The 23,361-nt window shown below is 37.3% G+C and overlaps 1 protein-coding gene across 1 annotated transcript; it reads left to right on the forward strand.

Moving 5' to 3' along the window:
* PUM3 (pumilio RNA binding family member 3) lies at positions 1–22,077 on the forward strand. The gene is made up of 18 exons (XM_026043662.1): positions 1–24; positions 299–405; positions 976–1,158; positions 2,650–2,785; positions 3,574–3,649; positions 4,145–4,238; positions 4,483–4,549; positions 5,541–5,715; positions 6,037–6,140; positions 6,671–6,749; positions 7,686–7,784; positions 8,520–8,573; positions 9,699–9,779; positions 13,066–13,208; positions 13,960–14,182; positions 15,119–15,206; positions 17,888–17,978; positions 20,926–22,077. Exons 2-18 carry the CDS (start codon positions 309–311, stop codon positions 21,053–21,055), a joined length of 1,920 nt encoding a protein of 639 aa, XP_025899447.1. The 5' UTR covers positions 1–24; positions 299–308; the 3' UTR covers positions 21,056–22,077.
* The last annotated feature ends 1,284 nt before the right edge of the window (positions 22,078–23,361 follow it).

Below are 23,361 nucleotides of genomic sequence, written 5' to 3' on the forward strand. Positions count from 1 at the left end.
CGGACGGGCGGCAGCACGTGTGGGGTGAGCGGCGGCGCAGGGAAGGGGGGCGGGGGGAGGGGACCTCGCGGCCAACGGTCGCGGCCAACGGTCGTTTCTAACGGTCGTTTCTAACGGTCGTTTGGGCTCCGCTGTCACGGGGCATCCCGTCGGTGTGACCCCCCGAGCTGCGGCGGCCCCGGTCCCTGGTTTCCGGGGAGCCGGGCGCTGTTTCGGTGCCTGTTGGGCTGTGATTTATCACCCACGAAGCACAGAAGTTTCTCTTTTTTTTGTTGTTGTTTGAATTTGATTTCGGCAGCGCTGTCGCCATGGAAGCCCAAAGTAAAAAGAAGTTTGTCGGCAAGCGGGGAAAAGCCCCTCGTGGGAAGGCACCGCCTGGGAAGAGGAAATTTAAGAAAGATAATGGTGAGGAGGCAGAGTTTCCTTGGTGGGGGTGAGCTGTTCGAGGGGCTGGTGTGGTACAGAAAACGATGGAACTTGTGTTTCCTGTCCCGTGCTTAAAGCTGTGCTGACTAACAGGAACCGGCCAGAAAATAAAAGTAAATTATTTGGAAGTAGATGAGTTTGCCACCGTTCAGCTCCATCTGGTTGAAATAAAGTACTGGTTTAGAGTGAAGTTGGAAACCGACTTCTTTTTTCTAGTTTTTGCCTTTCCGGCTTAGCAGRGGAGGTTGGTTTGAGAGCTGGAGTGGGATGGGAGAAGTTGTGTGTGTAGCACTGAGGAAACGTCATTCAGCACGTGCCCTGTTCCGCCTGAAACTCGAGATTTCAAAACAGTGATGACCACAAGAAACAGGACCAAGAATAACCTGGCACTCTTGATTTAGAATTACTATTGTATGCCATTACRCTTCTGCCTGGAAGAATTGCTGGGGATGTATTTTGTGTAGTAGTCTATGTTGTAGTTGTGATTAAAAATAGTGTATTGTAGGCACTTTGGTTCTGGGATAACGTCCTCTGTTTGTTGATGACTAGATTCTGGTCCTCCAAAGAAATTTCATAGCAAGGGAGATGAGGTGGGAAAACCTAAATCCGTTTCCAAGAAATTTGTGAAAGGAAATTTAAAGCCTGGAAAAGCTRGTGTCAAAAAATTCAAGAATAAGCAACAGCCAGAAAAATCTGCAAAGAAGAGAAAACTCCGGGATGGCGAAGAGAAAGGTGAGTGGATTTTTAATTCTGGATTCTTAAGGACACCATAYTCTGGTAAACATACTAGTCATCTAGGACTTTCTCTTATTCTCTTTCCTGCTTATATATTTAGTCTTACTGATAGTCTTAGTATAATGTCATGAACGTGGTAGCTATGGTTCCTTTTTTGCAGTGAAACTAAGTTCACTGAGGGGGCGTGAGTATAAACAGCATAAAAAGAAAAAAAGATTATTGTGGAGGTTTCTGAATTCTTATACGTGTTATTTGCTTGGAAAGATAGGGGAAGAGCTCAGTTATTTTAATATATCTGTTCTTTAAGAATGATTTTGTTTGAAAAGTGTTAGTTGTCTCGAAATTTATATTAAGCTGCCTTTTAAAAAGAAAAAAGGGAGAGGGTTAATTGTGTATAAGTGAAAGGTGCCATGGGTTGTACAACAGTGCAGCCCTCAAAACAAATTGTGTTACTGTTTTTTATTTGGATACTGTAAGATAGTAGTGACTAGTGACTAGAGGATAGTAATAGACTAGCTACTAGTCTAGTGATAGTCTAGTCGATAGTCTAGTCTGATGACTAGTCTCGTCACTAAAGATACTTTGTATAAATTCGTCTTAAGCTTGCGAAGCAGTGGGAAGTCTCCTACTGAAAATATGTAATTCAGTAAAAAAGAAAGGCATGCAAGGCCTAGCATACAAGACTTTACATAAGAAAGAAGCATGGGATGATTGTTAGCGACGTATTTGTATTATGAGGTTGTAGCTGTGAATGAGCTAAAGTGATGAACTTGGCAAAGGGAATCACTGATGGGAAAGGCATTGAATGAAACAGTGAATTGTGTGTGTAGTCTGTTGTTGCAGGGCAGTAGATTGCAAATTGTGCTCTTTATTGTCATTCTTTTTATCTCATTAAGTGTTTAATTTTTCTGTTACAKTTGCTGAAAAGATGAAAGGTAAATAGCGAGATCAGAGGCACAGAATGTTTGTGTCCTGTGTGTTTTAAACTGTTATTACCATTACTTTTTAATCCTTGTCTTGACATTATAGGAGACCTAAAAATGAGGCACTACAGTAGTCTTAGTTTGTTACCTTTGAGATTTCAGCTTTGTATCTTTAAATCAGGGCACTCTTGAGCAAGGAAAATGACGTAAGTGAGCAAAACAAAGGGAAAAAGTAGGGAAAATCACCTCAGGCTGCACAGCCACTGAGTAGCAAATGCATCCTGGGTAGATATTTAAGGTCATGATTAATTGAGATGTGTCCTTTGATAGAGTGTTGAGGAAAACTGCATGTTGGCCTGCTGCATCCAGTTTTCAGGAAGTGGAGCTTGCCAGTTTAGCATATCTGCTGGTGTTTCTGCACTCCTATTAGCTACATGAAGAGTTGTAGGCAAAGAGCCTGAACAGTTTAAGTCACAGAACGACTGCAGATTACACCAGTGTAGGATTTCCTTGTACTTTTTTTTTTTTTTTTTTTACAATAGGAAAAGTTTATTTTTATTTTCAGGACCAGATTCTAAGAAACCTAAATGGGATGAATTCAAAAAGAAAAGGAAGGAATTAAAGCAAAGTAGACAACTTAATGACAGAAGCAACTATGACATAATTGTGAAATCAAAGCAAATATGGGAAAACGTGAGAAGGTAATAATAGTTCTTTTCTTTCAATCAGTTAGCTTGGCTTACAGTCATAAGTTTTGTGGAAGCAGAGACATTTTTGCTACTCTTATCTCCGTTTATGTATTTCCATGATGGAACACCATGGATGAGTGATTTCTGTAGACGACTGAAATAGAGTGTAGTGACCAATACTTCTAGAAATCACTTTTTCTCTGATATCTGTATTGATACCACTTTTCTGCAGAAATGTTTAAATTGCAAGCTGATTTTAAAAAAAAGAGAGCTCTTGAATCTTGTTTTCTCTTGGAATTGTGAATCACTTGTTGACAGTTTGATTACTGCATTTTGCTTTGTTTTATTTGTTTGTTTGTTTGTTTTTTTAGTGAGGGCTTAAATTTTCGGTCTGGACAAATGAAACTCTAGGGCTAGGACCTCAAGTCAAAAAAAAAGGTTTATTTTGTGATGTTACAGGTGTCTCTGCTGCTCAGTTTTGGCTATGTAATGTTTATAGATCTTCAGTGACTTGGTCACATCAGTAACTTTGCCTGTGGAATTGAAATATCTTTTTTTTTTCCTTCTTCTTCTCTCTAGTGCCATTGTTACTTTAGAAGATTATTATAAATTGGAAAACTGATTCAGTTTATAGGAACTGAAACCTGCTTAGTTACACCTAGCCATAGCTTTAGTAAATTAACAGRAGCTACTTCCTTATTAGTTTTTATGTTCTTACTTTTTAATTTGTCGATGTAACTGAATCATACTATCCAAAAAGCTAATTTCTCAATTAAGATTCTCCTGTTTTTTCATTTTAGGAAGAAATGTGATAAGGCACAGCGAGAAAAGCTAATGAATGAACTACAAAAGCTACTTCAGGGAAAAATTAAAAGTGTAAGGAAAAGATATATAGTAAATGACTACATGAGTTCACAAAAGCTCCTTATAGGAATATTGAAGTGTCCTGACACTTAATGTGCGAAGTAGTCTTTCTCCTTATCTCTTGAAGTGTTTAAGTTTGCAGTAAAATTTATGTCATTGGGCTCTGAAGGGATTCTTGCTTTCTTATGCCCAAGTGGAATGTACTTCTGCTCTGAAATTCCAGAGCAAATGAACCATTTCCCATTTATTTATTTGTCATTAGTAAATATCTGAGGCGTTTTACAGTTGCCCTTCATTGCCAATAACTGCATGTATTATTTGTATTTTGTTGTTAGATTACTTTTATGACAGTAAAATGAATGTTTTAAGCAATTAACGACTGTTGTAATTGGTATTACATGCTATATGTGGCAGAAGACTGTGCCGAAGATCAAATGCATTATGCTCCATATTTGTATTGATGTCAAATGAAAGGTAGAGTATAAATAAAATATTTATGTCTTGCAGTTGGCGTTTGCACATGATTCAACTAGAGTAATCCAGTGCTTTATCCAGTATGGTAACAACGAGCAAAGGCAGGAGACATTTGAAGAGCTAAAAGGTGCTTCTTCCTATTTGCCCTATATTTGCAACCTTCTTTACTGTGCTGGTGTATGTTAAGAAAAGTGATAAATTCACTTTTTTTTTATCTGAGCAGTTTTAATTTTTCATTTAAATTAACTAGCCAGCTATCAAGCATTATTTATATAATTATTATTTACTATATATTATTTATATAATTCATTTTTGTAGATACGATATTAAGAAAAACAAAAGCTAACTGAACTCTTTTTCCCCTCCTCTAGATAGCCTTGTAGAGTTGAGTAAGTCAAAATATTCTAGAAATATCGTGAAGAAGTTTCTTATGTATGGGTAAGTGTGAAAAAGTGAATTTCCTTAAGTCTCTCTTACACTGCCCTATTGTTGGTGTAAATGTTTCTCTTAATCTGTAATGCATTGATTATTAATGAAAAATACGTCTCTTTAGTAGTAATAAAGCAGGAGACTAGATGATATTGGTAGCAGCAATTTTTCTGTTGCAAAAAGTAATCCTGAAGCTGAGCGCAGTAATGACTAACATACTGAAGATGCACAAAAACATGCTCAAAGTTGGCCTCTGCCTGAAAAATAGAAATAGGTTTGTAAAAGGCTTCTCTTGTAGCCTTAGTGTTCTGAAAAGCATCCTTTCTTCTACAGAATTTACCCATTGCTTTCTAAATTTGGCTTCTGTACTTTGTAGTGCAGAAGCAGAGGTTTGTCCTTGCCAGGTCTGCCTTCTAGCTATTTGATATTTCTTCTTTCTTCTATCTTCCTTCAATTATATTTGCCCTGCTTATGGAAAAACTACACAGACTCACCACCTTAATCTTTCTTCTTTGCTTCTCCAGCCATCTCCATACCATGGCAGCATTTTACCCAAATGAACTAATCTTAAGACACTTCTGTGTACAGAGGGAATCTACTATTATACCTTTTGCAAGTCTGTATGGTGCTTGTGTTTTGTGTGACTTACCTTGCAGTTACTGACCTTGAAGTAATGCAGATTGATAATCTTTGCATTGGAATTAGGGATTAAGCTAATAGCAGTGTTATCCTTGCTGTCATAATATTAGGTGCAGGCTTTATTGTGATTTTTTCAGGGAGTTTCTCTTCTTTTCCTGAAAATGACTCATATAATCCCTCATGCCTTCTCTAGAATGCTGACCTTTTCACCATTTTCTCATAAATGCCATGAGGCTGATACAGCCATGAGGCCTGTATTTCCTGTATCATTATATTACTATTGGATCACCTAAATATGTTTGCAGAAATCAGTTCCTTCATGATGTTTTAACTGCTGCTATCTATCCTTTCTATGAAAAAGGTCAAAACAACAAGTTGCAGAAATAATGAAAAGTTTTAAAGGCCATGTGAGAAAAATGCTCCGTCATGCTGAAGCCTCTGCTGTAGTGGAGTATGCATATAATGACAAAGCCATTTTGGAGCAAAGGAATATGCTGACAGAAGAGCTGTATGGAAACACTTTCCAGGTTTATAAGGTGATGTTTTAGCACTTTTTTAGTCTAAGGTGTTTTAGTACCCTAAAGTATTATGTTAGCTGTATGTTGCCTGTTCTACCTACTGTGTCTCCTGATAAAATTCCTTTTCACATAGTTGCCTTTATCACACTGCCTAGTCTGAAGTAGTTGTCCGTGCTGAGAGAAGATTAAGACTTAGTGGAAGTTAATCTCAATTAATTGAAACTTTAGAAACTTGTTATATATACACAGATGCTGATGTACTTTTTTTGCTGTATGATCTGATACCCTGATCTGATGATTAGTGGAAATCAATAAACCTCTATTTGGGCACTCATTTAGACACCAGTTGACCCAACACTGGATAAAGTGTTAGAAGCTCAGCCTGAGAAGAGAGAGGCCATTCTGGATGAAATGAAACAGATTCTTACACCAATGGCACAAAAGTAAGTATGTGTGTTTTCCTAGTCTGTGCTGTTATGTATTTCTTTTAAGATGTAAAATTACAGCATTATATAATGACTAACTAACGATTCTTTCCAAAACATCCTGAATATTTTACTGTTGTGAAATCAGTGAAAACTTTTTTTCTAGAACTCCAGCAGTATGCTATTCTTTTGTAATGCATCTGTAGGTAATCTTTCCCGGTGTTCTTTTGGGAGAAAATAACGTGCTAGGCTTTAGAATTTATCGCTTTTGGTGATGAATTTGGTAAATTTTACCCATATTTTAAATACTGGTCATCTCCTCCAGAATGACTCTTCGTTCTTCTCAGTACATCGAGTGAATCTTCTGTGCTGACTTGACTTTCAGGGGAGAAAGTGTGTGGCTTTTCAGACTTGTTTAGAACAATAACTACATACCATATTGTGGTATCTGTGACAGATTTTTTAAAAAATAGAAAACAATGTCAATTTATGTTGAAATTATTGCTATATTTTTATTTTTTCCTTTTCTTTCTCTTCCCAAAATATAGAGAGGCTGTGATAAAACACTCACTGGTACATAAGGTGTTTCTGGACTTTTTCACTCATGCTCTTCCAAAGCAAAGATCTGTAAGTGCTTTTCTCTTTTTTTTAATTCTTTTTTTTTTTTAATATATTTAGTGACTCCAGATAAATGATATGCTGTTATACAGAGTTACAGTGAATTTTCACATTAAAGCAACGTGATTGAAGCAGTGAAAAGCCAAGTGATTGTGTGATGACTGGGATGGTTTCTTTTAGTTTGTGTGTGTTCGWTTTTTAATTTCTGATGCAATGACTTCAGTGTTTACTGTGTATTTGATAAATGATCCTTCTCCGTAGCTGGAAAATGGTATGTATGTAAAGCAAAGGACATTGCTTCCAGTAGTTTAATTTTCCAGCATATTTCTCAGTGTCTTCTACCCATTGCCCAAAAGCCCTTTGACCAAAGGATCATCAGATTGGTCCCTTTCCTCAGCAGCCTTAAGCTTTGTTTTCTTCCTTCTCCTGAAACAATCATCAGTTATAAGTTTTCTCAATTCAGTCCTGCAAAACATTAAATTTATCTAAGGAAAATGATRTTCCTAAGCTGGTATCCCAGGGGTTTACAGCAGATGGAACTGGTGTGTGTCTGCCTCGTTCTGGTCCCAGCTCTATGCACCATCCACCTCAGACTTAGACAATAAGGTAGACCCTTCTGGGCTTGCTGTCTCTTTCCTATTTCTGCTAGTGTGAACTTCAGCTCCTCTTTATTGCTGTTAACAAGTGGCCTTTTCTTAGCGAAATGTAGATCTTGTCTTAATTTTTGATTCTTGCATGTGTTTTTTCTATAGCCCGTTGTATAAAAATGCCCCTGAATTCCACTCAAAACAAGGGGGAGAGAGGGAATAAGTCTCACTTCTTGCTATGAGGAGAATAAATTCTCACTGCTTTTCGTATGAGGAGAATAAATTCTTTTCATGCTTGCAGCTCCTCCTTCTCCTCTGCAAAGAAATTCCTTACATTATATAATCTCTTCTTCCTCAGGAAATGATAGAAGCCATCAGAGAAGCTGTCATCTACCTGGCACACACTCATGATGGAGCACGAGTAGCTATGCACTGTTTATGGCATGGTACTCCCAAGGTATTGTTTGCTTTTTGTCTACCCACCACTGTTTAATAAGTCACATTTGAGACTACATGAATCTTAATTGCTCACAAGGCTCCTTCTGTCAGTACGGATATCTGATGCCGTTAAGTTTTTCAGARCTAACTTAAAAAGTGGATATACTTCATCTATTGCCAAATGTAAGCAGTAGATTTTTGTGGTTCAGTGCTTGCATGACATCYTTTATACTGAAAGCGTCTCACTTTGCTTTTAGCAGAGTTCTTATAGCTATCATTAAACCTTCTTCATTTTTGTAGRTTTCTTAATGTAAGTCAAATTGGCAGTAGGGAGAGAGACACTGTAGAAGTCATAGCGAGGATTTACATTTGGCCTTGAAATGTCAAAACTTTTTAATTTCTTTTTTAAGAAGTATATTTTAGGGTTTCTTCAAGAATTGCTGATCCCATCTCCTGAAATATCTTAGGTATATTTTATGTGAAGATTTTAATCAACATTTTTGCAGGTGTTTCAGTTCTGTACTGGAATTCTGAGTGCTTCTCAAATTCCTTCTGGGACTGAGGCTTTCCTCCTAATTTAGGTGTGACTCTTTGCATGGGAAACAAAGGCTTCTCTAGTGTTGGAGATTTAAACTTTAGTCAGAGTATGTGGTTTAGGAAACAAGGTCATATTTTTTGTTACTTTAAGTAATATTTTAGTTTTTGGAAGTCAGTGTTACATACTCACTAAAGTTTCTCTTTTCCTTTTGAATAGGACAGAAAAGTCATTGTGAAAACCATGAAGACATATGTTGAAAAAATAGCAACAGTGAGTGCTCAATAGCATTTTATTCTCTGTAACAGCACTAATGGGATACTTAAGAGACTTAATTTGAATGTATTCTGATGCTATAAAAAATAAAGCTAGGTTTAAACTAGTGGTAGTATAATAGATTATATCAAATAATTTTTTTTGAATGCTTACAGTCTTCATTGTAAAGGCTGCATGCAGTAACACTGTGCAGCAAAGTAGCTAAAATATTTTGGAAGAAATAGCTTTAATTCTTGCTTTGTATTTATGCCTGTTTTCTAACTGCTTGTTGTTGTAGTAAGTAATGATATTGCCCAATTATTTTCTTCAGTTCTAATTTTTTCTTCAACTAATTAATGGGAAAGTTATTTGCTGTTTAAGGCAGAAAGAGTTTATTATGATAGCTTAAGAGTACATCTTCATTTTAAGTTTTCATCTTACTCCTTGGTTAACTCCTTGTTAGTCTAATTTTTTTGAACTTCAATATTGTATAGCTATATTTAGTAATACTTAGCATGATTGTAATAACATTTCCCTTAATTTTACCAGAATGTGTTATTTGCTGGTTTTTTTTAAGTGTAAAATTTCTTAAACTTTTAAACAATAAAAATGTAGAATATATGCATTGCTGTCATATAGGCAGGGGATGAATAGCTAAATCCGTATTGGAGCTAGTTAATGTCTGACCTAACTTTATATAAAGAGTCTCACTGACCTAAAGGTGGGTTTGGTTTTAAAATCCTTAAAGGTGGGTTTGGTTTTAAAATCTTTAGATTATAATATACTATAGATGTGCTTCCTGAAAATACAGCAAGTATTTATCTCAGTGTTGACAAAGCCACCATAGAAATAGTAACCTATACATACTATTCCAGTAAGACAGGTTCTTAAATCAAAATGGTGATTGCACAGTGGGGTTATATTGGTAGCTTACATACAACAAAGCAATTTATGAATTTAAAATGGCAAAGCAAATTCATCTACTTTTGTTGTAAAAAAAACTAACAAAATTTGAGAGCTAACAAAATTTGGTTAAGGCTTGTGTCACATTTTAGACAAATTGTTACTGTTGCTAAATTAATTAGTATATACGTAAAATTTGGCTGAATGTCTGTGAACCTTTCTACGGTCTTSCTTTTGCAGGGTGAATTCTCTCATTTGGTTTTGCTGGCAGCGTTTGATTGCATTGATGATACTAAACTTGTGAAACAGTTAATCATATCTGTAAGTAATTTAATTTTACCTCAAAGTATTATGGTAAATACTGCCACTGTGTTTGGCAAGTGTATGGAAGGGTGAAAATTGGAATSCATTTTTTTCCTCACCAAATTCTGTCTTTTTCACCTTTTCTGTTTCATTGTATTTTTGCTTATATAAATGCTTGTATCTTAAGCTGCTTTTTCTTAGTACAGGAAAAATTGCTTGAGTCGTGTAATTTTAGAGGGTTCTACTGTCTTACGGGTGATCTCAGCACTGTTGGCTGTTCTCTTTATTTAATTTTTAAACTAGAAAGCACTTACTGAAAATTACCCGTTCTGTGCATGTCTACCTGTATTCGTGCTAGTAAATGACTGGAATCTYCAGAAAGTAGAATGTCTTTCTCCTAAAAGTTCAAGCTCTGCTAGTTTTTCAAGGAGACTAGAACTATGGAAAACTTCAGAATGCTGATGTTATCTTACCCATTTATCATTTTAGCCCTAACCATAGGTAACCATCCTTATTGTGCAAGCCTAGTGTGCCAAAGAAAGCTGTTTATCACATTTAGCTTTTACTTTAGAAAAGTAAGAGGAAATCATGAAAGTGATACTTTAAGATAAGCTATGGACCTTAGAGGGACAGGGCATCTTAGCATAACTGAATAGAGCATACCTGAACAGCCTGACTTGAAACAGGATTAAATACTCAGGAGACTTTTGATGGGGAGCTGAAACAATTTAGCTCAAATTAGCAAAGCTTGAAYGTTTTACTCTAGTGTGTTGATAACTAAATGGCAGCTGACACAAAATTCACCTAGTATTTTTAATCTGGGCTTTCAAATTTCTAATGTCTGAAACATGAAAACTCTGTAGTTATTTTGCTGGACCTAAATGGTATTTTCCTGGAKGAATGGAAGAAGGTGGATCGTATGAGCTAGTCTGGGTATGCTCCCCTTGAAATGAACTTAATGATACAGGGTTTCATTAACTGTTTACACTTAGATCTCGTTTTAATGCAAATTTTATTTTTAAGATCCTTTAATCTGTAGATTACTGTAATACTGTTTTTGTGCTGATGCAAGAGACTGTTGGTATAGTCCGTTTTCTTGAAGCACAGTTATTGTATAGACATACGAGTTGTAAAGTGCTTACAACTTCTGTCACTGATAAGCAGTAGTAATGGAGATAAAGACAAGGCAGTAGTCTGCAAGTGGGAGGAAACATGAAGAGAAAGAGGTCACTTTGTTCTCAAAAATGTGAGCTTTTAGAGCAACTTTGTATGGGGGAATTTGATTTTTGCCTGCCCTACCCTGGAAATTCAGTCAGGTATTTTCCTTCTCTGRTGATTTGGAGAACAGAAAACATCTCTCCGTTTAGGTATTTTGTGTTTCTTAGACATATTAGCAGTGGTCACTTTTTTTATTTGTTTCTAGAATCAGCTGAGCAGTGTAGCAACTTCTGGGCAAGTTCCAAAAAAGCAGGTCCTGACAGGTCTGGGCTGTTCTCGTACAAGATGCATTTCTGTACTCTATCACAGCCCTGTGCTATTTGGACTTGACATACAGTGCTTCAGTGGTGTTTATTTGGGGCTTCCAGCATGCTGTATAATATTTGAGTCATTGGTGGTTTTCCACGATCTGAGAACTCCTGATGTTCCAGGGTAACAGAGTGTTTACTTTTTGGCCATGTTACTGCATTAGTCTAGACAGAGAAGAAAATGAAAATGGGAAGGAGTAGCCTTCACACGTACAGTGTTAGCCCATCTGGGTTTACATGAGCCCAAGGAAAGAATGTCAGGGGAAAATAAAGTTATCAGATGAGATCAGAAGACTCAAGTGGAGAACTAATAGCTAGTGATAAGATGGAGTCATCTCCTTGATCCCAGAGGAGGTGATGGAGCCAAATAATCCTGGAAGCTATTTCCAGAAGCATATATGGTTACAATTGCACGTTGGTTGGTTAGGCATCTATTGGGATTTAGGAAGAGTTGAGTGAAAGAGCAACTTTGTGATAATTCTTTAGGTCACACAATGCTAGAAAGATGCTACCRAGATGCTGCTATGAGAGAGCTCATAGTAATGTAGCCCATAACTATRCTATTAAGCTCCCATTAATATTTTCTCATAGTTGGGACACTGACCATGCCTAAATTCTGTTCAGAATTAATGACATGGAACGTGGTGAGAGGAGGAATTTTGAAGGATTTAAACAAATAAAAACAAAAATTTACCTGTTATGTAAAATGTCTGCTTCATAGGTTGATTTTGAAGTGCAGATGAATTCTGTTTTTAATTGTACTAAATTGAATGTTTCTTTTCATTACTTCCAGTTCAGAAATATTTCAACACTGTGTCAGGCATCTAACTGGTGAATAAACTTCACATAACTGCAGAATCTGGATGTATATCCCCAAAATAAGAGTTAATGTGTCTTTTTCTCCTTTCTTATCAGAAAGATTATTTTTATGCCTGGAATGTGAAGGTTACAGTTATATCTTCTTAATTCATAGACGCACTAGGTTATGTTGCCTGTTAAGTCAGGGTTCATCTCCATCCACCAAAACCCCATTTTCACCTGGCTTTAACCCACCTTTATGAAATAAGAAAGGCATCTTCACCGTTTCCTGCCAGCTTGCAGTCACCTTTATATTTCTCTTTCCCTCAAAACCAACAAACTGAACTGCAAGTTGGTGAAGGCTGATGTGACTTAAATTGTTCCTTTTATCTTTCACTAGCTGTTATTTATGGTTGAAAAAAGATTTCTCAGTGACAGTGGGTCGTACAATGTATTAGAAGTGCTGAAGCCATGTTTACTCTGTTGCTGAAACTTAGTGATTAGTCTTGAATTTTGTGCTGGATTTAGGATCGACRCCTTGCTGTTATCTGGGCTGTTGTCCCATTAAGTATGTATGGTTGTTTGAGACTCATGATTCTTCATTACTGTAATAAATGATCCTTGGTTTGTCTTTATTTCATTTTTGACTTTTACTAAGTTTGATTGCACTACATCTGACATAGCAGATATGTTTGGTTCTTAGTACTCACATGTATCAGTGAATAAAAGCTCTACTTTTACAGTAGCTTCTAATCACTATGTTGATGCATATCATAAACACATTTTTAACAATACTTCTTTTTTATTTAGTTCGCTTCTGCCAGCTTTTATTCTGTTTAAAACTTGGGAATTCTTTCAGAAAGCAAGTAGTCTTATTCTGASTATATAGCTTTACTTTCTTAAGCTCTGAATTTCAGTATTACCATATCAGTGGTGCAGATCTGTTCATTAATGTTTTGTTGTTTGTTTTCCTTTCACAGGAAATAAATGCTTCTTTGTCAAGTATAGTAAACAACAAACATGGAAAGAAGGTCTTGTTGTACTTGTTAAGTCCTAGAGACCCTGCACATTTTGTGCCAGAAATCATCACTCTTCTGCAGCAAGGAGATGGAAATGCCCATAGGTAAGTGAAATACAAGGGCTGCATTGTTAGAGTTTAAATAAAAAGGCAAAACAAATATAAGTCTTCAAATAGAAGTGATAAACAGTTTTTAGGTGACTTCAGTAGCTACTATCTGTGCATGTTATGCTCTTTTTTTAAAATTTATTCAATGTGTGATAATATTTCTGAATTGTAAAGGGATGAACAAGGATGCTTTACAAGGATGCTTTCCTCATAAAAACTAGTATAACCAATTGGTTGAAGCCATTTTTGTCATAGGAGGAAAATTTAACATATATTATTCGTGTCCTGAGTTGCATAAAATTACCTTTGAAATCTAGCTGAAAAAAAAGGAAAAATTACTTTTTTAATTCAGTTTCTGATGCTAGCAGTGATGCTTACCAGCCTTTGGAGATAAATGGTTCAGGAAGGTAGTGAGCACTTTCAGCAATATCTCCCAGTACTTAATAGATATTAACTAGGTATAATAGATATAATAACTAGAAAATAAACAGGCTGAATTACCATTGTAAATTAAAAGCTAAATATGTCAGGTTTACTGCCAATCAACTTTAAACAAAAGACATAGCACCATTCAGATGTTTTAATTCCCTATTCCACTTGTCCTTAAAGCACGTTGTTTGTTAGTGTGCAGAATAGAGAGGGTGATTGACCTGTCGCATTGACCTTTCAGTTGCATAGAGCTCCCTGGACCTTCCTGGTGGGCATGCAGAGCAAGCTGCAAGCAGTAACATGTGTCTTTCTCCATCAGCAAGAAGAACGCAGACGTGCGCCGCCGTGAGCTCCTGGAAGCCATCTCCTCCCCGTTGCTGGAGTATTTGCAGGAACACACTCGGGAAGTCGTGATGGACAAAAGCACCTTTGTCCTGGTTGCTGACATCTTGGGAACAGCCCTTGGAGACATACAGCCTGCACTGGATGCCATTGCCAACTTGGCATCAGAAGAGCTGGTTCCAGGTGGCCGTGATGGGCAGGTAATGTGGCARGGCAAAATGTTGGGATCTTGCAATGAATTTGTATATATTAGTAAAATGAGATTTGCTATTTTTTGTCCTTTAGGAGGCTATTGTACTTTCTTGACTGTGATTTTACATTAGAAGCAGCCTCTTTTGTTTTCTGACGTTTTCCATTTGTAGTTTATTGGTTTTGTATCTGCAGTGGTGGAGGCTTGAAGTCAGTGTTTCATACGATTTGGAAACCTTCTTCAATCTTCTTATACTTCTTGAATCTTCCAGAACTAACTGAAATGTTTTGTGGAAAAACAGCTGGCARTCATATTGCAATTTCTGTTTTAATATTGTCACTAAGAAATCAAATCAAACAAGAATTTTTGTAATACCACTTAAATGTTTACACTGGGAATGAAAGGTTTTATAGGTAGCTATAGGTTCCTATAACTAGGTTCCTAGGTATTAACTGTGTGTTTTGTATCTTCTTCAAAATGTGCTTGGGAAACCCTTCCCTATTTTGTTGAGTTAAACTTCAGTCAAYTTTGCCATTGTAAATTTGAAAAAGAAAAATGTTGTATAGACTAAAGGTAATGTCTTCCAAATTTTGATAATTTGATTTTCATACTACTACTCAGTATAACCTGTTGTGGATAAAATGTTAGTTAATATGGAGTGGCAGCCCCAGCTTGTATTAGTCCGTTAAATATACTACAAGGAGGATGATAAAAAAGAAAATGCAACTGGTTATTCTGAGTATTTGTATTACGTTCTGACTTACTGCTGTTTGGTCATAGATAATGACTAGCTGAATTAGAGTCATATGTGGGCTGATGGCAGAGAGAAAGCTGGATAAAGCAAGCAGTAACATTTATGGTTAGAGAGGAAAATGAGAAAATGCATTTTGAAAATCATTTAATAACTTTATCTTTTCCTTTTTTTCCTTCCCCCCCCACCTTTAAGCTTCACATTGCGGAGCATCCAGCAGGCCATCTAGTTTTGAAGTGGTTAATTGAGCAAGATGAAAAAATGAAAGAGACTGGAAAAGAAGGTATGTTCAAAATTCGACTTTCTTTGATCAAATTATAAATTCAGAATAAGTAACAACCTAATCTTAAAATAAGATCCATAGTTTATTTTTAAAAACAGGTTAATACGTGGAAGATGTTAGAGGTTSTCTAAGATGAATGCTTTTATCTTTTGGCTGTCATGAATTACATGAACAAAGGGCAAAGAGAAGACTGCTTTTTCTACGTGGTGGATATTGGTATTTTTTTTCTCAGAGTTTTCATTGCAGTGTTATTTCTGTGCTTTAAAATGTCCTGATAGCCTCACAAAACTATTCAGCAGTGTATGGGAATAGCAAAGGTGAAGACCAGAATTTTACTTGCTATACCATTTTCGTTGGTGCTGCTGGGTTACTGCTTTATAACTTGTAAAAGCTCACAAAAATAGAACATCTTTACTATTTTATATCCCAAAAGGCAGAGATTGGTCATAGATGTTCTCATCTCTCTTTTTTTTTTTCTCTTTTGTTATGTAATTGTAAAATCTTGTGTGAAGACTCTTAAATGTCTAGAATTTTTTCACGTTATTGTAATGGAGATTATTTTTTGAACCTTTTTTTTTAAAAAAAAAAAAAANTCCTTTAAATCTACATTAACTCTCAAGTACTTTTGAAAGAATAATTTAATTATCCATTTTTAAACAGAAGTGGCAAAAGTATTCTTTTTGTCAAATCTTGTGTGAAGACTCTTAAATGTCTAGAATTTTTTCACGTTATTGTAATGGGGATATTTTTTTGGACTTTTTTTTTTTAAAAAAAAAAAAAAAGGAGGAAGAGAAGAGCAGCCTAGTAATGGGGGAGCTTCAGGGTGTGGGAGGAAATTCTTTATGAAATTATAATATTAAATGCTTTTTTCATTGATATGTTCAGATATCTCCTCCTTTAAATCTACATTAACTCTCAAGTACTTTTGAAAGAATAATTTAATTATCCATTTTTAAACAGAAGTGGCAAAAGTATTCTTTTTGTCAAAAATATCAAAAGAATGAAGCTCTGTCTCTGAGTCTTTCACAGAATAGCTTAAATAAGAGGATAGTTGTCCGGGTTTGTTTTCTGCCAACAGTTCACAATTCTTATTTTAAACAAAACTATTCCCTTTTAGTTTCTTCATTTTTATTGCAAGGTTGCTTACAGAATTGCTGGCGTTTGGTTTTTATGGAATTGTATGCTAAAGTTACAGTGAAAAGTAGTCTGTTTGGGTGCTGAGAATTTTGTGTGGTGTTTGCTTCCAGGTAAGTGTGCATAGTACACGAGCTGTTAGAGCTAGTTGGATCTTCAGATCCAACTGGGAACTGCCTCAGTCTCCCCTTTTGAATGCATCATTAGTTTAATGGTTATCAAGACATGTATATGAATACCTKAGGGGAGAATGTAAAAAGGCTCTTCTTGGTGGTGGCCAGTGACAGGACAAGGGGCAATGGGTGCAAGGTGAAACCCAGGCAGCTCCATCTCCATGTAAGGAGGAACTTCTTCCCTGTGAGGGTGCCCGAGCCCTGGCACAGGCTGCCCAGGGAGGCTGTGGAGTCTCCTGCTCTGGAGGTCTTCCCAGCCCGCCTGGATGCCGCCCTGTGCCCCGTGCCCTGGGTGTCCCTGCTGGAGCAGGGAGTTGACCTAGATGACCTCTAGAGGTCCCTTCCAATCTCAACCATCCTGTGATTCTGCAAATCCAGTTGATCTTCAGAGGTACTGAGTGAATAGAGCCCTGTAGTATCAGTAGAGCTGAACAAAATAAGGGACCTAGCGGTTTTCACGCATCAGCAGAGGTTTAGCTCTGAAGTATTAAATACAATTTCATCTATTTAGCCATGAATTCTGTTTCTTCAGGGGTAGAGTCATAGACTCACAGCATCTTTAAGGTTGGAAGGGACCTCCRGAGGTCATCCAGTCCAACCCCCTGCTCCAGCAGAGWCACCCAGAGCACAGGGCACAGGGCGGYATCYGAGCAGGTGTGGAAGATCTCCAGAGGAGACTCCACAGCCTCCCTGGGCAGCCTGTGCCAGGGCTCGGGCACCCTCACTGTTAATTGTTTTTTCCTTAAGTTCCTGTGGAACTTTTGGTGCCTCAGYTTGTGGCCGTTTCCTCTAGTCCTGTCGCTGCCCACCACTGAAAAGAGGCCGCCCCCCTCCTCCTCCTCACTGCCTCCCTTGAGGTGTTTATAGACACTGATCAGGTCCCCCCTCAGCCTCCTCTTCTCCAGGCTGAACAGRCCCAGCTCCCTCAGCCTTTCCTCTCAATGCTTAAAAGATTAACGCTGCTTTGCAGAGGTGTGTGTGTGTACCAGTTAATTGCATATAATTATCTTTTCATTTGGTGTCATTTTTACAAAGTTCTTTGTTTGCTGTGAATGCTTTCTTTACGGCATGAATAGCCCTTGACACCCTTTTGAAAAGGAGCAGCAAATATGTCTGTTTCGTACCAGTAAGTTTTCACACTGCTCAATGCTGCTATTGTCTAATTAATTTTAAGCAATGTTTGAAATTACTCTCACATCTACAGAAGTATACAGTGCATTGAATAATCAATTATTCTGAGTGAATAAAGCTTTGTAAATACTCAATGGCTAAAAATTATTTAATCAAATCGCTGTTGCAGAGAATTTTTAACAGGGTCCTGTGTTTAATGGAGCTGTTTTATTTTATTTTCTACCTCCTTCTGTCATCGTATAGTTTGCTTTGGAAGAACATTAGTGGAACGTGTTGGCATTGAGAATATGAAGTCATGGGCTGAAGTGAATCGAGGTGCCATAGTTCTTTGTTGGTAAGAAAGACACATGATTGTTCACAACAACTATGTTCAATTTGTTAACTGCCTAAACAGCCAAGAGAAGGTCAGTTGTAGTTTCTTTTAGCAAAATATGCTTTTTGTGCCTRCCAGACCCTGTCCTTCTTGCTGCTGTAGGTCAGCAGTCCAACCTGGTGTAACTGCAGAAATGCACACATGAATTTTCAGCTTGTTCTTTGAACTTGGGTTTATGCAGCACTAGGATGTTGCTCTSTGTCTGAATATCTTAAAAGATTAAAAACCAAATCCATTTATGAAACTGTGTCTGCCCTGCGTTCTAGACGTTGACAATTCCTAAAAAAACACTAATAATCACATTAAAGTAAGTAACTCTGAAGCATGTGTGACTGCAGGCAGCATATACGAATCCAGTTTTTTTTTTTTTCCCTTTAACTTGTTAGTCTTGATGCCTTAATTGTGGAGCCTGAGAAAGTCTCATACTTGAAAGTGTGTTTGGAGTGGACGATGAAAAGGTTTAGGATGTGCCAACTAGCTCTCAGTTTGGAAGCAGMAATCCATGCACCTAACGAGATCAAAGGGAGCCCATAGGAATCTGGATAATAATTTAACAGTCACATTGTGTTTTATCAYGTGCCAACAGCTGTATTAATGCCATTTTCCTCCTGTAAAAGTCAGTATTGGGTCACAGAGACTGAAGGTTGTGTCTTAAACCCCAGTGCTCCGTGTTCCCAAACCGCTGGGTCGGCATCGCCTTCCTGGAGCCAGCACGAACAAACTGTTCAACAGGCAAAATACTTCTGCAGAACGAGCAGAGCCTCTCCCTTCTGCCCCCTTCTCTCCCTCTCCTCCACTGCTGGCCCCACCACCTCTCCTTCCATAAAATTACTTTAGGTTCCCTGCTGGTTTTTCTGCCAGTCTCTACTTTGATGTTCATCCTCTTTTCCCAGTATGAATTAACAGATTCTTAAGTACCAAGGTTTTACCAAAACGTCAATTTAGTTGTATTTTTGAATAGTCTTTTCTGATTGTTAGTTAGAAACAACATCATAGTAGTCTAGATCTGTGCCACATCTTCCTGCCACAGATTGGGCAGTGAAGATTTTTTTGACTTACAAAATGCTAACGCTTTTTCTCTGCCTTTTGTAACAGGCCTCTGAAGTTCAGTAAATGCATCTAATGCTTTTAAATTATCTAATCCTACACACAGATGTTCTGAAAAGATTTGTTTTCAAAGGCTAGTAGACCAATAGTATACTGGATTTTTTCCTTGGATTTTTTCCTGCTGAAGTAATGCTGGGGAGATTCATTTTATATGTGGTGTTACTGGTGTGCTGTATGAACTAAATTATTTTGAGCACCCGAAATTTGTGGAGTAAATAAAAGGGATTTTATCCATGTGTAGCTYTTTAATAACTGTTCTGCTGTCATTGTGACTGCAATCCCAGTAAGTTTTGATGGCTTCTGGGGAGGAAGAAAGATAGTTACATGTTAGAAAAACCTAGTAGTGTAATGTTTTGTTTGTTTATTTATGAATTAGGGGACAGTTGGTATTTGGATTACCAGGGCAGACTAATAGTTGCTAAAATATTAAGGTGCACTAATCTCACAAGTGCAATGCTTGCCTGATAGTTCGTCACCGTTAGCTTGGGTATCATCCAGGCATCCCAACCATTTCAAGAGTTTTGCATTTTGCAGAAAGGTCTGGTAAGAACATGTTTTTTTAAAACATTAGTCAAGAATTTTCACCAATACTGAAACATACCCAAGTGAAGGAAAAGATAAATAGTAGTTGAGGAAGAGAGTCTTGTTTTTGTGGTGGAATTTGGGGGATTTTTTTAAGTTAAATCTAAATCTTTAGGGGTTTGAGGCTCTCTTAATGACTCTTTGGGCATCATTCTTGTGCAGGTAGCTGAGAAGACAAAACTTAACCAGCTTAAGCTTCGTGTGACCCTTGTTTAACTTAGTAGCACATAGGAAAGAATCTCATCCTTGCTTAACTGCATGCATTTGAGGTTACACGGATGACATAACAGTGCTAAATTTAAATTAGTCACGTATGGTCAATAGCTGTATATTTTAACATAAAATAAATGTTGATCTTTTTTTCAAGCCTTTTCATCTAAAAAAAAATACTCCGGTCTTTCTTTTGTCATAAAGGAACTCAGATCTCTCCTAAACGAGAGATTTCTGGGGCTGCTGCTCCATGAAGCTCTGATCAGTCTTTTTTGTTGAGTTGTTGGCTCTTGGAGGCCATCCTGTCACCTACGTGCAGATCTGAAGCTCTGAAATACCCACCAGCATCGTGGCTTTCTGGCTGGCGAGGCTCGTGCATGAGTTATTTGCAGTTTGTGTGTGTGCACTTGAGTGCTGAATGTTCTGGCATCCTGTGCACCTTCTGGTTTTAGTGCCCTTCGTACTTTTAATTTGACTTTTATGAAAGAAACTGAGTCCTGGAACATGGAAGGTGTCCAAAACCTTCAGAGAGGGTTTGCTGCAGATGTTCTGCAGTGTGACTTTCCATAAATCAAGTTTTCCAGCAACCTAAATGTCACAGATGATGTTGTACATTGATTTCTACATCTGACATCTGCTCAGTGATTTTGAATTTGTCAGGGACGTGTGTTTATATTGGTRTAGAAACTAGCCAAAAACATCCCTCTTCAAAAGATTTATTTATTCTCATATGTCATCTTTGTAGCCATAGGTGTTATATTTTATGTCCACAAAGTGTTATGAAGACTCTTTTCAATTGGCATTATGTTCATTGTATTCTCCCTTGATGTCTCCTACTGTGTGCAAAGTTTTACTTTTTTTTTTTTATCTAAAAGAAGACAATAGATTCTGCCCTGAACTGGTTTCTTCCTCMGTAACTACGACTTTATATGGAAAGAAGCTGTCTCTATAAATTAACCTGTGTACTGATCTTTGACATCTTTTTGGGTTTTTTTCCTGTCTCTTGCAGTCTTCTCCGCAGTACCGATCAAAAAGTGGCAAATGCAGTCAAAAAAGGACTGAAAAGCCTTGTCCCGAAGTTGAAGCAAAATAAAAACGCTAAGGGTATGGAAGCCTTACTGGAGAAGTTGACTTCGTAGAGCAAGCGAAGCTAAGGAGACCGAAGGCATCAGTGCTGGGGAGCCGGTTGGGATTTGCACAGTGCGGTGCTGTGAGAGGCAGCGTAGGCCACATTTGTAAAATAAACCATTTGTAAAATGATCCGTCTCTTGCACTCGTTCTGCAGCCTGCAGTGCCCGTCTGAGTGGCTGCTGTCAGAGAAGGAAACCTGCAGGCAATTTAAGAGCTTGTGGAAACCTCTGAACGTACAGTCAAAAATGTAAATCACTCCTGATACCCCAAAAGTTATTTTTGCTATTTCAAAGTTATGTCATAGTTACTGTAGAAGCCATGAGGTGTGTGTTGAGGCTACCGTGCCTTTTTTTACTTCCCTTTTCTCCTACTTTCCTCAAAAAAAAAAGGCAGAACAACTGAAGCTGTATCCACGTCTGTGGAGGACTGATGGAGATCTGGTGAAAATAGGATGGAAAAAGTGCCTGACTGGGTCCATAAATACAGATTTTTAATAAGACTAACACACCTGTGGTGTTATCTCCCTTTCCAGTAGAGAAGACGAATTTACTTTCCCATGATAAAAAAAAATTGTCCTCTTGATTTCTGTTGGCATCTTACTTTGATCCACAAGAAGCAAATTAGTATTTTAATACATAGTCTTCTACCCTTACTAGTGTTTGAGAGCATGAGTAGTCAATAGCTTCTTTCCTTTTACAAATGAGTAACACCAGATTGCAGCTCTGGTGCAGTATAGTCCTGCTTTTGGTAAATTGGGCAATTATTGGTGTGAACCTATTGAAATAGGGGATTTGAATCTTTATTTGTGTGAGAACCAAAAAGAACACTTTTCCTGTGTTACTTGCGGTTTGTTCTTTCCTTGGGTTGGGGGGATGAGATATTCCCCTGTGTTTTAGTTAAAGTAGGCACTTCCAGAAACTTTTGTTTAAAAAAGGGGAATCCCGGGACTTAGAAGCACCAACAAAAATYGTTTTCTTGGTAAGACTTTCATGATTGTAGATGGTAGTAAAACATTGCAGTGTTTATAATGTATTTTTTTGAAAAACTTTCCTGGAGAAATTCCAGAACATATAACCTATTAYCTGTAGTGCTGTCGTGAAGTTCTTAGTTTTTAAACTAAACGTCTCTCTTCTATAATAAGAACATTCTTTAATCAGAAGTTGTGATGACCCAGTGCTTGGCATCCCTGRAAATCAGATTACTTAGTCAAGTCCTGAAACAGACCTGCCTGCTTGGCATGAAAAATAAAATATTCTGCTTCTCTTAGGAACAAAAAATGAAACTGCAAAGGCTGTTTACAGGTGCTGAAATTGATAAATATATTTTCTATGTGTGTATGAGTAAATAGCTTATTGTTATCGAAAACCAGTGAAATACACCATTTCATCTTCACAGGAAATAGTTATCATGCTTCTCACCTGTTTCGCTTGGGRAGAAGCGCTTTGGAATATAAAATATACCAAGATACCCAAATAGACAGATTTTAAATCATAAATTCAATTGTAATKAATAGTTCACTTCCTGTTGAGTTAGCTTAAGCAGTTCATGAACATTACATTAAAATGAATGGCTCCAGGGCTGCTTATTTCTGTCTGTACCTGCTGTCTTGCTGCTGCTCTGCCAAGGGTGCTTGGTTCTAACTCCACCTAAGCCTATGAGTACTAGGAGATACCTAAAGGTTAATCCCAATTAGGCCTGATYAGCACTGATAGGAGACGGTCATGCTTGTACAGGGGTATCCATTCCAGCATCAGCTGCTGAAGGTTGCAAGCTCATCAGCTGCCCTTAACAGGATTGTCTCTTGTGACAATGAAACAGATGATCTTAATTAGCATCAGATAATGAATTTAAACTCTGGTGGACTCCTTCTGAGGCCTTAGYTACTGCCCAAAATAACAACCTAACAGAAATATGAAATAGCATTTGTAACTGCATATTTAATGGGAGAGTAAAATAAAAGCTGAAAAACTGGCTTTATTATCTTGAGATTATTGAGGAGATTAAATTACTGGTTAAAATCTGGCACRGAGAAATACTTCCAGTTGTGGCAGTTAAAGACAACAGAAAAACTAAGTCATAGATGAGGACAGTTCATCATCAGTCAACTGACCATCAGAAATCTGTGTGGAAAGTATGCCAAAGTGAATCTAATTTGATGTTTTAACTAGGTGCTTTAATTCTAAATGRCAGTTGCTCTAACCAAGTATCTCCCAACAGTTTGTTTGCATTTCTGAGACTCTGTGCATGGCTTCTTTCTAAATTCCATGCAATTATAATGCAATAATAAAGATAATGCAATAAATTCCATTGCAAT

This window comes from Nothoprocta perdicaria, unplaced genomic scaffold (assembly GCF_003342845.1).
Source record: "Nothoprocta perdicaria isolate Ctin4 unplaced genomic scaffold, notPer1 scaffold_333, whole genome shotgun sequence".
NCBI lineage: Eukaryota > Metazoa > Chordata > Aves > Tinamiformes > Tinamidae > Nothoprocta > Nothoprocta perdicaria.